General features: G+C 36.0%; 1 protein-coding gene across 1 annotated transcript in view; it reads right to left on the reverse strand.

The window, feature by feature from the left end:
* Positions 1-2044: 2044 nt before the first annotated feature.
* LOC123742415 (dolichyl-diphosphooligosaccharide--protein glycosyltransferase subunit TUSC3) overlaps positions 2045-13908 on the reverse strand; it is a 129789-nt gene continuing 117925 nt past the window's right edge. Inside the window, exon 10 of the mRNA XM_045716436.2 lies at positions 2045-2220. Within this exon, the coding sequence (XP_045572392.1) occupies positions 2205-2220 (16 nt within the window). The 3' untranslated portion in view covers positions 2045-2204. The remainder of the gene's footprint in view (positions 2221-13908) is intronic.

Here is a 13908-nt window from a genome sequence, read left to right on the forward strand (position 1 = left end):
CGTCAGACTCAAGTCTGTAATCACTGCCAAAGGTGCTCCAACAAAGTACAAACTAAAGAGTCTGAATACTTATGTAAATGTGATATTTCATAACATTTTTGTGAGTAAAAATGTCTAAAAACCTGTTTTTGCTTTTTCATTATGGGGTATTGTGTGTAGATTGATAAGGGGAAAAAACAATTTAATACATTTTAGAATAAGGCTGTAACGTAACAAAATGTGGAAAAAAGTCAAGGGGTCTGAATACTTTCCGAACGCACTGTATGTACCTATCTACCTCAATTACGGCGTACCCCTGCACATCGACTCGGTACGGGTACCCTGTATCACAGTAGGTTTGACCTTCATTGGGGAGGACAGGCTCATGGTAATGGCTGGAGGGGAATGGTATCAAATACATGGTTTCCATGTGTTTGACGCCATTCCATTTGCTCTGTTACGGCCATTACTATGATCTGTCCTCCCCTCAGCAGCCTCCTTTGCCGTGAATATAGCCAAGTTCTTGTTATTATTTTTTGTTTTCTCTTACGGGTGAGAGCCCATAAGTAAGCATTTCACTGTTAGTCTACACCTGTTGTTTACGAAGCATGGGACAAATAACATGTGATTTGATGTTGATGTGGTACTGTTGTAATATTGACTGTATCACTGCATACTCTATAACTACTAGTGATGGTGCACCAGAGGAGGCTGCTGAGGGGAGGACGGCTCATAGTAATGGCTGGAATGGAGTCAATGGAATGGCATCAAACACGTGGTTTTCCAGTCCTTATTATGAGCCGTCCTCCCCTCAGCAGCCTCCAGTGCTGCAGCTCTACTGTCTAGAACAGTAGATGAGAGAGAAACACACACCTTCTACGTCACCACGTTTACCTACGTTCATTCTTCAGTCATCGGCTGCAGCTGATTCTCTCACACACACCTACCTAACCTTCTGTCTCTCTACATCCTTTTCTCTCTTCTCCTCTGCATGTCTCGCTCTTTCCTCTTCTCCTCTGCATGTCTCGCTCTCTTTCCTCTTCTCTTCATGTCGCGCTCTCTTTCCTCTTCATGTCTCGCTCTCTTTCCTCTTCTCCTCTGCATGTCTCGCTCTCTTTCCTCTTCTCCTCTTCATGTCTCGCTCTCTTTCCTCTTCTCCTCTGCATGTCTCGCTCTCTTTCCTCTTCTCCTCTGCATGTCTCGCTCTCTTTCCTCTTCTCCTCTGCATATCTCGCTCTCTTTCCTCTTCTCCTCTGCATGTCTCGCTCTTTCCTCTTCTCCTCTGCATGTCTCGCTCTCTTTCCTCTTCTCTTCATGTCTCGCTCTCTTTCCTCTTCATGTCTCGCTCTCTTTCCTCTTCTCCTCTGCATGTCTCGCTCTCTTTCCTCTTCTCCTCTGCATGTCTCGCTCTCTTTCCTCTTCTCCTCTGCATGTCTCGCTCTCTTTCCTCTTCTCCTCTGCATATCTCGCTCTCTTTCCTCTTCTCCTTTTCATGTCTCGCTCTCTTTCCTCTTCTCCTTTTCATGTCTCGCTCTCTTTCCTCTTCTCCTCTGCATGTCTCGCTCTCTTTCCTCTTCTCCTCTGCATATCTCGCTCTCTTTCCTCTTCTCCTCTGCATGTCTCGCTCTCTTTCCTCTTCTCCTCTGCATATCTCGCTCTCTTTCCTCTTCTCCTCTGCATGTCTCGCTCTCTTTCCTCTTCTCCTCTGCATATCTCGCTCTCTTTCCTCTTCTCCTCTGCATGTCTCGCTCTCTTTCCTCTTCTCCTCTGCATGTCTTGCTCTCTTTCCTCTTCTCCTCTGCATGTCTCGCTCTCTTTCCTCTTCTCCTCTGCATGTCTCGCTCTCTTTCCTCTTCTCCTCTCCTCTCCTGTCCTCTCTCTCTCTCTCTGGCTCTCTCTGTCCCTCTCTCTGTCCCTCTCTCTGTCCCTCTCTCTGTCTCTCTCTCTGTCTCTCTGTCATTTGGTCAGACACTGTCAAATAAAACACATTCAGACCTCAAGAGCTCAACTCCTTCAGAACAGGTGTGTGTGATATAACGGTACTAATCAGATAGGTAGGAGTGTCTCTTTTCTCAGTTTGTCACATTATCATTTATTAAGTAGATTGAGTACAGCAGTTGAAATGAACCTCCCACCCCATGCACCCTGTCCCCGTGTCTGCAGCCTCTCAGCTAGCAGCATCAAGTAGCCTCTTCACCCTTCACTCTGAAGACGGCGCCTCAGACTCACTTTATAAGGAAGCTGAAAAAGAGAGAGACAGAGAGACAGAGCGTGTGATTACAGACCGCTAGCCAGTTAGTGTGTGACACTAAGTCAACTGCGATCTGACTGTATTAAGTGCCGTTCAGTAGATTTCATTGTGATCTGACTGTATTAAGTGTCGTTCAGTAGATTTCATTGTGATCTGACTGTATTAAGTGTCGTTCAGTAGATTTCATTGTGACCTGACTGTAATAAGTGTTGTTCAGTAGATTTCATTGTGATCTGACTGTATTATTAAGTGTTGTTCAGTAGATTTCATTGTGATCTGACTATTATTAAGTGTTGTTCAGTAGATTTCATTGTGATCTGACTGTATTATTAAGTGTTGTTCAGTAGATTTCATTGTGATCTGACTGTATTAAGTGTCGTTCAGTAGATTTCATTGTGATCTGACTGTATTATTAAGTGTCGTTCAGTAGATTTCATTGTGATCTGACTGTATTAAGTGTCGTTCAGTAGATTTCATTGTGATCTGACAGTATTAAGTGTCGTTCAGTAGATTTCATTGTGATCTGACTGTATTAAGTGTCGTTCAGTAGATTTCATTGTGATCTGACTGTATTAAGTGTCGTTCAGTAGATTTCATTGTGACCTGACTGTATTAAGTGTCGTTCAGTAGATTTCATTGTGATCTGACTGTATTATTAAGTGTCGTTCAGTAGATTTCATTGTGATCTGACTGTATTATTAAGTGTCGTTCAGTAGATTTCATTGTGATCTGACTGTATTATTAAGTGTCGTTCAGTAGATTTCATTGTGACCTGACTGTATTATTAAGTGTCGTTCAGTAGATTTCATTGCGACCTGACTGTATTAAGTGTCGTTCTGTAGATTACATTGCGATCTGACTGTATTAAGTGTCGTTCAGTAGATTTCATTGCGATCTGACTGTATTAAGTGTCGTTCAGTAGATTTCATTGCGATCTGACTGTATTAAGTGTTGTTCAGTAGATTTCATTGTGATCTGACTGTATTATTAAGTGTTGTTCAGTAGATTTCATTGTGATCTGACTGTATTATTAAGTGTCGTTCAGTAGATTTCATTGTGATCTGACTGTATTATTAAGTGTTGTTCAGTAGATTTCATTGTGATCTGACTGTATTATTAAGTGTCGTTCAGTAGATTTCATTGTGATCTGACTGTATTAAGTGCCGTTCAGCAGATTTCATTGTGATCTGACTGTATTAAGTGTCGTTCAGTAGATTTCATTGTGATCTGACTGTATTAAGTGTCGTTCAGTAGATTTCATTGTGACCTGACTGTAATAAGTGTTGTTCAGTAGGTTTCATTGTGATCTGACTGTATTATTAAGTGTTGTTCAGTAGATTTCATTGTGATCTGACTGTATTATTAAGTGTTGTTCAGTAAATTTCATTGTGATCTGACTGTATTAAGTGTCGTTCAGTAGATTTCATTGTGATCTGACTGTATTAAGTGTCGTTCAGTAGATTTCATTGTGATCTGACTGTATTATTAAGTGTCGTTCAGTAGATTTCATTGTGATCTAACTGTATTAAGTGCCGTACAGTAGATTTCATTGTGATCTGACTGTATTTAGTGTCGTTCAGTAGATTTCATTGTGATCTGACTGTATTAAGTGTCGTTCAGTAGATTTCATTGTGACCTGACTGTATTAAGTGTCGTTCAGTAGATTTCATTGTGATCTGACTGTATTAAGTGTCGTTCAGTAGATTTCATTGTGATCTGACTGTATTAAGTGTCGTTCAGTAGATTTCATTGTGATCTGACTGTATTAAGTGTCGTTCAGTTGATTTCATTGCGATCTGACTGTATTAAGTGTCGTTCAGTAGATTACATTGCGATCTGACTGTATTAAGTGTCGTTCTGTAGATTACATTGCGATCTGACTGTATTAAGTGTCGTTCTGTAGATTTCTTGGCGATCTGACTGTATTAAGTGTCGTTCAGTAGATTTCATTGCGATCTGACTGTATTAAGTGTTGTTCAGTAGATTTCATTGTGATCTGACTGTATTATTAAGTGTTGTTCAGTAGATTACATTGTGATCTGACTGTATTATTAAGTGTTGTTCAGTAGATTACATTGTGATCTGACTGTATTATTAAGTGTTGTTCAGTAGATTTCATTGTGATCTGACTGTATTAAGTGTCGTTCAGAAGATTTCATTGTGATCTGACTGTATTAAGTGTCGTTCAGTAGATTTCATTGTGATCTGACTGTATTAAGTGTCGTTCAGTAGATTTCATTGTGATCTGACTGTATTAAGTGTCGTTCAGTAGATTTCATTGTGACCTGACTGTATTAAGTGTCGTTCAGTAGATTTCATTGTGATCTGACTGTATTATTAAGTGTTGTTCAGTAGATTTCATTGTGATCTGACTGTATTATTAAGTGTTGTTCAGTAGATTTCATTGTGATCTGACTGTATTATTAAGTGTCGTTCAGTAGATTTCATTGTGATCTGACTGTATTATTAAGTGTCGTTCAGTAGATTTCATTGTGACCTGACTGTATTAAGTGTCGTTCTGTAGATTACATTGCGATCTGACTGTATTAAGTGTCGTTCAGTAGATTTCATTGCGATCTGACTGTATTAAGTGTTGTTCAGTAGATTTCATTGTGATCTGACTGTATTATTAAGTGTTGTTCAGTAGATTTCATTGTGATCTGACTGTATTATTAAGTGTTGTTCAGTAGATTTCATTGTGATCTGACTGTATTAAGTGCCGTTCAGTAGATTTCATTGTGATCTGACTGTATTAAGTGTCGTTCAGTAGATTTCATTGTGATCTGACTGTATTAAGTGTCGTTCAGTAGATTTCATTGTGATCTGACTGTATTAAGTGTCGTTCAGTAGATTTCATTGTGACCTGACTGTATTAAGTGTCGTTCAGTAGATTTCATTGTGATCTGACTGTATTAAGTGTCGTTCAGTAGATTTCATTGCGATCTGACTGTATTAAGTGTTGTTCAGTAGATTTCATTGTGATCTGACTGTATTAAGTGTCGTTCTGTAGATTACATTGCGATCTGACTGTATTAAGTGTCGTTCTGTAGATTTCTTGGCGATCTGACTGTATTAAGTGTCGTTCAGTAGATTTCATTGCGATCTGACTGTATTAAGTGTTGTTCAGTAGATTTCATTGTGATCTGACTGTATTATTAAGTGTTGTTCAGTAGATTTCATTGTGATCTGACTGTATTATTAAGTGTTGATCAGTAGATTTCATTGTGATCTGACTGTATTAAGTGTCGTTCAGAAGATTTCATTGTGATCTGACTGTATTAAGTGTCGTTCAGTAGATTTCATTGTGATCTGACTGTATTAAGTGTCGTTCAGTAGATTTCATTGTGATCTGACTGTATTAAGTGTCGTTCAGTAGATTTCATTGTGACCTGACTGTATTAAGTGTCGTTCAGTAGATTTCATTGTGATCTGACTGTATTATTAAGTGTTGTTCAGTAGATTTCATTGTGATCTGACTGTATTATTAAGTGTCGTTCAGTAGATTTCATTGTGACCTGACTGTATTAAGTGTCGTTCTGTAGATTACATTGCGATCTGACTGTATTAAGTGTCGTTCAGTAGATTTCATTGCGATCTGACTGTATTAAGTGTTGTTCAGTAGATTTCATTGTGATCTGACTGTATTATTAAGTGTTGTTCAGTAGATTTCATTGTGATCTGACTGTATTATTAAGTGTTGATCAGTAGATTTCATTGTGATCTGACTGTATTAAGTGTCGTTCAGAAGATTTCATTGTGATCTGACTGTATTAAGTGTCGTTCAGTAGATTTCATTGTGATCTGACTGTATTAAGTGTCGTTCAGTAGATTTCATTGTGATCTGACTGTATTAAGTGTCGTTCAGTAGATTTCATTGTGACCTGACTGTATTAAGTGTCGTTCAGTAGATTTCATTGTGATCTGACTGTATTATTAAGTGTTGTTCAGTAGATTTCATTGTGATCTGACTGTATTATTAAGTGTCGTTCAGTAGATTTCATTGTGACCTGAAAGTATTAAGTGTCGTTCTGTAGATTACATTGCGATCTGACTGTATTAAGTGTCGTTCAGTAGATTTCATTGCGATCTGACTGTATTAAGTGTTGTTCAGTAGATTTCATTGTGATCTGACTGTATTATTAAGTGTTGTTCAGTAGATTTCATTGTGACCTGACTGTATTAAGTGTCGTTCAGTAGATTTCATTGTGATCTGACTGTATTATTAAGTGTTGTTCAGTAGATTTCATTGTGATCTGACTGTATTATTAAGTGTCGTTCAGTAGATTTCATTGTGATCTGACTGTATTATTAAGTGTCGTTCAGTAGATTTCATTGTGACCTGACTGTATTAAGTGTCGTTCTGTAGATTACATTGCGATCTGACTGTATTAAGTGTCGTTCAGTAGATTTCATTGCGATCTGACTGTATTAAGTGTTGTTCAGTAGATTTCATTGTGATCTGACTATTATTAAGTGTTGTTCAGTAGATTTCATTGTGATCTGACTGTATTATTAAGTGTTGTTCAGTAGATTTCATTGCGATCTGACTGTATTAAGTGTCATTCAGGAGATTTCATTGCGATCTGACTGTATTAAGTGTCATTCAGTAGATTTCATTGTGATCTGACTGTATTAAGTGTCGTTCAGTAGATTTCATTGCGATCTGACTGTATTAAGTGTCGTTCAGTAGATTTCATTGTGATCTGACTGTATTATTAAGTGTTGTTCAGTAGATTTCATTGTGATCTGACTGTATTATTAAGTGTCGTTCAGTAGATTTCATTGTGACCTGACTGTATTAAGTGTCGTTCTGTAGATTACATTGCGATCTGACTGTATTAAGTGTCGTTCAGTAGATTTCATTGCGATCTGACTGTATTAAGTGTTGTTCAGTAGATTTCATTGTGATCTGACTGTATTATTAAGTGTTGTTCAGTAGATTTCATTGTGATCTGACTGTATTATTAAGTGTTGATCAGTAGATTTCATTGTGATCTGACTGTATTAAGTGTCGTTCAGAAGATTTCATTGTGATCTGACTGTATTAAGTGTCGTTCAGTAGATTTCATTGTGATCTGACTGTATTAAGTGTCGTTCAGTAGATTTCATTGTGATCTGACTGTATTAAGTGTCGTTCAGTAGATTTCATTGTGACCTGACTGTATTAAGTGTCGTTCAGTAGATTTCATTGTGATCTGACTGTATTATTAAGTGTTGTTCAGTAGATTTCATTGTGATCTGACTGTATTATTAAGTGTCGTTCAGTAGATTTCATTGTGACCTGAAAGTATTAAGTGTCGTTCTGTAGATTACATTGCGATCTGACTGTATTAAGTGTCGTTCAGTAGATTTCATTGCGATCTGACTGTATTAAGTGTTGTTCAGTAGATTTCATTGTGATCTGACTGTATTATTAAGTGTTGTTCAGTAGATTTCATTGTGACCTGACTGTATTAAGTGTCGTTCAGTAGATTTCATTGTGATCTGACTGTATTATTAAGTGTTGTTCAGTAGATTTCATTGTGATCTGACTGTATTATTAAGTGTCGTTCAGTAGATTTCATTGTGATCTGACTGTATTATTAAGTGTCGTTCAGTAGATTTCATTGTGACCTGACTGTATTAAGTGTCGTTCTGTAGATTACATTGCGATCTGACTGTATTAAGTGTCGTTCAGTAGATTTCATTGCGATCTGACTGTATTAAGTGTTGTTCAGTAGATTTCATTGTGATCTGACTATTATTAAGTGTTGTTCAGTAGATTTCATTGTGATCTGACTGTATTATTAAGTGTTGTTCAGTAGATTTCATTGCGATCTGACTGTATTAAGTGTCATTCAGGAGATTTCATTGCGATCTGACTGTATTAAGTGTCATTCAGTAGATTTCATTGTGATCTGACTGTATTAAGTGTCGTTCAGTAGATTTCATTGCGATCTGACTGTATTAAGTGTTGTTCAGTAGATTTCATTGTGATCTGACTGTATTATTAAGTGTTGTTCAGTAGATTTCATTGTGATCTGACTATTATTAAGTGTTGTTCAGTAGATTTCATTGTGATCTGACTGTATTATTAAGTGTTGTTCAGTAGATTTCATTGTGATCTGACTGTATTATTAAGTGTTGTTCAGTAGATTTCATTGCGATCTGACTGTATTAAGTGTCATTCAGTAGATTTCATTGCGATCTGACTGTATTAAGTGTCATTCAGTAGATTTCATTGTGATCTGACTGTATTAAGTGTCGTTCAGTAGATTTCATTGCGATCTGACTGTATTAAGTGTTGTTCAGTAGATTTCATTGTGATCTGACTGTATTATTAAGTGTTGTTCAGTAGATTTCATTGTGATCTGACTGTATTATTAAGTGTTGTTCAGTAGATTTCATTGTGACCTGACTGTATTAAGTGTCGTTCAGTAGATTTCATTGTGATCTGACTGTATTATTAAGTGTCGTTCAGTAGATTTCATTGTGATCTGACTGTATTATTAAGTGTTGTTCAGTAGATTTCATTGCGATCTGACTGTATTAAGTGTCATTCAGTAGATTTCATTGCGATCTGACTGTATTAAGTGTCATTCAGTAGATTTCATTGTGATCTGACTGTATTAAGTGTCGTTCAGTAGATTTCATTGCGATCTGACTGTATTACGTGTTGTTCAGTAGATTTCATTGTGATCTGACTGTATTATTAAGTGTTGTTCAGTAGATTTCATTGTGATCAGACTGTATTATTAAGTGTTGTTCAGTAGATTTCATTGTGACCTGACTGTATTAAGTGTCGTTCAGTAGATTTCATTGTGATCTGACTGTATTATTAAGTGTCGTTCAGTAGATTTCATTGTGATCTGACTGTATTAAGTGTCGTTCAGTAGATTTCATTGTGACCTGACTGTATTAAGTGTCGTTCAGTAGATTTCATTGTGATCTGACTGTATTAAGTGTCGTTCAGTAGATTTCATTGCGATCTGACTGTATTAAGTGTTGTTCAGTAGATTTCATTGTGATCTGACTGTATTATTAAGTGTTGTTCAGTAGATTTCATTGTGATCTGACTGTATTATTAAGTGTTGTTCAGTAGATTTCATTGTGATCTGACTGTATTATTAAGTGTTGTTCAGTAGATTTCATTGTGATCTGACTGTATTATTAAGTGTTGTTCAGTAGATTTCATTGTGATCTGACTGTATTATTAAGTGTCGTTCAGTAGATTTCATTGTGATCTGACTGTATTATTAAGTGTCGTTCAGTAGATTTCATTGTGATCTGACTGTATTAAGTGCCGTTCAGTAGATTTCATTGTGATCTGACTGTATTAAGTGTCGTTCAGTAGATTTCATTGTGATCTGACTGTATTAAGTGTCGTTCAGTAGATTTCATTGTGACCTGACTGTAATAAGTGTTGTTCAGTAGATTTCATTGTGATCTGACTGTATTATTAAGTGTTGTTCAGTAGATTTCATTGTGATCTGACTGTATTATTAAGTGTTGTTCAGTAAATTTCATTGTGATCTGACTGTATTAAGTGTCGTTCAGTAGATTTCATTGTGATCTGACTGTATTAAGTGTCGTTCAGTAGATTTCATTGTGATCTGACTGTATTATTAAGTGTCGTTCAGTAGATTTCATTGTGATCTGACTGTATTAAGTGCCGTTCAGTAGATTTCATTGTGATCTGACTGTATTAAGTGTCGTTCAGTAGATTTCATTGTGATCTGACTGTATTAAGTGTCGTTCAGTAGATTTCATTGTGACCTGACTGTATTAAGTGTCGTTCAGTAGATTTCATTGTGATCTGACTGTATTAAGTGTCGTTCAGTAGATTTCATTGTGATCTGACTGTATTAAGTGTCGTTCAGTAGATTTCATTGTGATCTGACTGTATTAAGTGTCGTTCAGTTGATTTCATTGCGATCTGACTGTATTAAGTGTCGTTCAGTAGATTACATTGCGATCTGACTGTATTAAGTGTCGTTCTGTAGATTACATTGCGATCTGACTGTATTAAGTGTCGTTCTGTAGATTTCTTGGCGATCTGACTGTATTAAGTGTCGTTCAGTAGATTTCATTGCGATCTGACTGTATTAAGTGTTGTTCAGTAGATTTCATTGTGATCTGACTGTATTATTAAGTGTTGTTCAGTAGATTTCATTGTGATCTGACTGTATTATTAAGTGTTGATCAGTAGATTTCATTGTGATCTGACTGTATTAAGTGTCGTTCAGAAGATTTCATTGTGATCTGACTGTATTAAGTGTCGTTCAGTAGATTTCATTGTGATCTGACTGTATTAAGTGTCGTTCAGTAGATTTCATTGTGATCTGACTGTATTAAGTGTCGTTCAGTAGATTTCATTGTGACCTGACTGTATTAAGTGTCGTTCAGTAGATTTCATTGTGATCTGACTGTATTATTAAGTGTTGTTCAGTAGATTTCATTGTGATCTGACTGTATTATTAAGTGTCGTTCAGTAGATTTCATTGTGACCTGACTGTATTAAGTGTCGTTCTGTAGATTACATTGCGATCTGACTGTATTAAGTGTCGTTCAGTAGATTTCATTGCGATCTGACTGTATTAAGTGTTGTTCAGTAGATTTCATTGTGATCTGACTGTATTATTAAGTGTTGTTCAGTAGATTTCATTGTGATCTGACTGTATTATTAAGTGTTGATCAGTAGATTTCATTGTGATCTGACTGTATTAAGTGTCGTTCAGAAGATTTCATTGTGATCTGACTGTATTAAGTGTCGTTCAGTAGATTTCATTGTGATCTGACTGTATTAAGTGTCGTTCAGTAGATTTCATTGTGACCTGACTGTATTAAGTGTCGTTCAGTAGATTTCATTGTGATCTGACTGTATTATTAAGTGTTGTTCAGTAGATTTCATTGTGATCTGACTGTATTATTAAGTGTCGTTCAGTAGATTTCATTGTGACCTGACTGTATTAAGTGTCGTTCTGTAGATTACATTGCGATCTGACTGTATTAAGTGTCGTTCAGTAGATTTCATTGCGATCTGACTGTATTAAGTGTTGTTCAGTAGATTTCATTGTGATCTGACTGTATTATTAAGTGTTGTTCAGTAGATTTCATTGTGATCTGACTATTATTAAGTGTTGTTCAGTAGATTTCATTGTGATCTGACTGTATTATTAAGTGTTGTTCAGTAGATTTCATTGTGATCTGACTGTATTATTAAGTGTTGTTCAGTAGATTTCATTGCGATCTGACTGTATTAAGTGTCGTTCAGTAGATTTCATTGCGATCTGACTGTATTAAGTGTCATTCAGTAGATTTCATTGCGATCTGACTGTATTAAGTGTCATTCAGTAGATTTCATTGTGATCTGACTGTATTAAGTGTCGTTCAGTAGATTTCATTGCGATCTGACTGTATTAAGTGTTGTTCAGTAGATTTCATTGTGATCTGACTGTATTATTAAGTGTTGTTCAGTAGATTTCATTGTGATCTGACTGTATTATTAAGTGTTGTTCAGTAGATTTCATTGTGACCTGACTGTATTAAGTGTCGTTCAGTAGATTTCATTGTGATCTGACTGTATTATTAAGTGTCGTTCAGTAGATTTCATTGTGATCTGACTGTATTATTAAGTGTTGTTCAGTAGATTTCATTGCGATCTGACTGTAATAAGTGTCATTCAGTAGATTTCATTGCGATCTGACTGTATTAAGTGTCATTCAGTAGATTTCATTGTGATCTGACTGTATTAAGTGTCGTTCAGTAGATTTCATTGCGATCTGACTGTATTAAGTGTTGTTCAGTAGATTTCATTGTGATCTGACTGTATTATTAAGTGTTGTTCAGTAGATTTCATTGTGATCTGACTGTATTATTAAGTGTTGTTCAGTAGATTTCATTGTGACCTGACTGTATTAAGTGTCGTTCAGTAGATTTCATTGTGATCTGACTGTATTATTAAGTGTCGTTCAGTAGATTTCATTGTGATCTGACTGTATTAAGTGTCGTTCAGTAGATTTCATTGTGATCTGACTGTATTAAGTGTCGTTCAGTAGATTTCATTGTGATCTGACTGTATTATTAAGTGTTGTTCAGTAGATTTCATTGTGATCTGACTGTATTATTAAGTGTTGTTCAGTAGATTTCATTGCGATCTGACTGTATTAAGTGTCATTCAGTAGATTTCATTGTGACCTGACTGTATTAAGTGTCGTTCTGTAGATTACATTGCGATCTGACTGTATTAAGTGTCGTTCAGTAGATTTCATTGCGATCTGACTGTATTAAGTGTTGTTCAGTAGATTTCATTGTGATCTGACTATTATTAAGTGTTGTTCAGTAGATTTCATTGTGATCTGACTGTATTATTAAGTGTTGTTCAGTAGATTTCATTGCGATCTGACTGTATTAAGTGTCATTCAGGAGATTTCATTGCGATCTGACTGTATTAAGTGTCATTCAGTAGATTTCATTGTGATCTGACTGTATTAAGTGTCGTTCAGTAGATTTCATTGCGATCTGACTGTATTAAGTGTTGTTCAGTAGATTTCATTGTGATCTGACTGTATTATTAAGTGTTGTTCAGTAGATTTCATTGTGATCTGACTATTATTAAGTGTTGTTCAGTAGATTTCATTGTGATCTGACTGTATTATTAAGTGTTGTTCAGTAGATTTCATTGTGATCTGACTGTATTATTAAGTGTTGTTCAGTAGATTTCATTGCGATCTGACTGTATTAAGTGTCGTTCAGTAGATTTCATTGCGATCTGACTGTATTAAGTGTCATTCAGTAGATTTCATTGCGATCTGACTGTATTAAGTGTCATTCAGTAGATTTCATTGTGATCTGACTGTATTAAGTGTCGTTCAGTAGATTTCATTGCGATCTGACTGTATTAAGTGTTGTTCAGTAGATTTCATTGTGATCTGACTGTATTATTAAGTGTTGTTCAGTAGATTTCATTGTGATCTGACTGTATTATTAAGTGTTGTTCAGTAGATTTCATTGTGACCTGACTGTATTAAGTGTCGTTCAGTAGATTTCATTGTGATCTGACTGTATTATTAAGTGTCGTTCAGTAGATTTCATTGTGATCTGACTGTATTATTAAGTGTTGTTCAGTAGATTTCATTGCGATCTGACTGTAATAAGTGTCATTCAGTAGATTTCATTGCGATCTGACTGTATTAAGTGTCATTCAGTAGATTTCATTGTGATCTGACTGTATTAAGTGTCGTTCAGTAGATTTCATTGCGATCTGACTGTATTAAGTGTTGTTCAGTAGATTTCATTGTGATCTGACTGTATTATTAAGTGTTGTTCAGTAGATTTCATTGTGATCTGACTGTATTATTAAGTGTTGTTCAGTAGATTTCATTGTGACCTGACTGTATTAAGTGTCGTTCAGTAGATTTCATTGTGATCTGACTGTATTATTAAGTGTCGTTCAGTAGATTTCATTGTGATCTGACTGTATTAAGTGTCGTTCAGTAGATTTCATTGTGATCTGACTGTATTAAGTGTCGTTCAGTAGATTTCATTGTGATCTGACTGTATTATTAAGTGTTGTTCAGTAGATTTCATTGTGATCTGACTGTATTATTAAGTGTTGTTCAGTAGATTTCATTGTGATCTGACTGTATTATTAAGTGTTGTTCAGTAGATTTCATTGTGATCTGACTGTATTATTAAGT

The sequence above is a fragment of the Salmo salar genome, chromosome 04, assembly GCF_965601325.2.
Source record: "Salmo salar chromosome 04, fSalSal1, whole genome shotgun sequence".
Taxonomy (NCBI): Eukaryota; Metazoa; Chordata; class Actinopteri; order Salmoniformes; family Salmonidae; genus Salmo; species Salmo salar.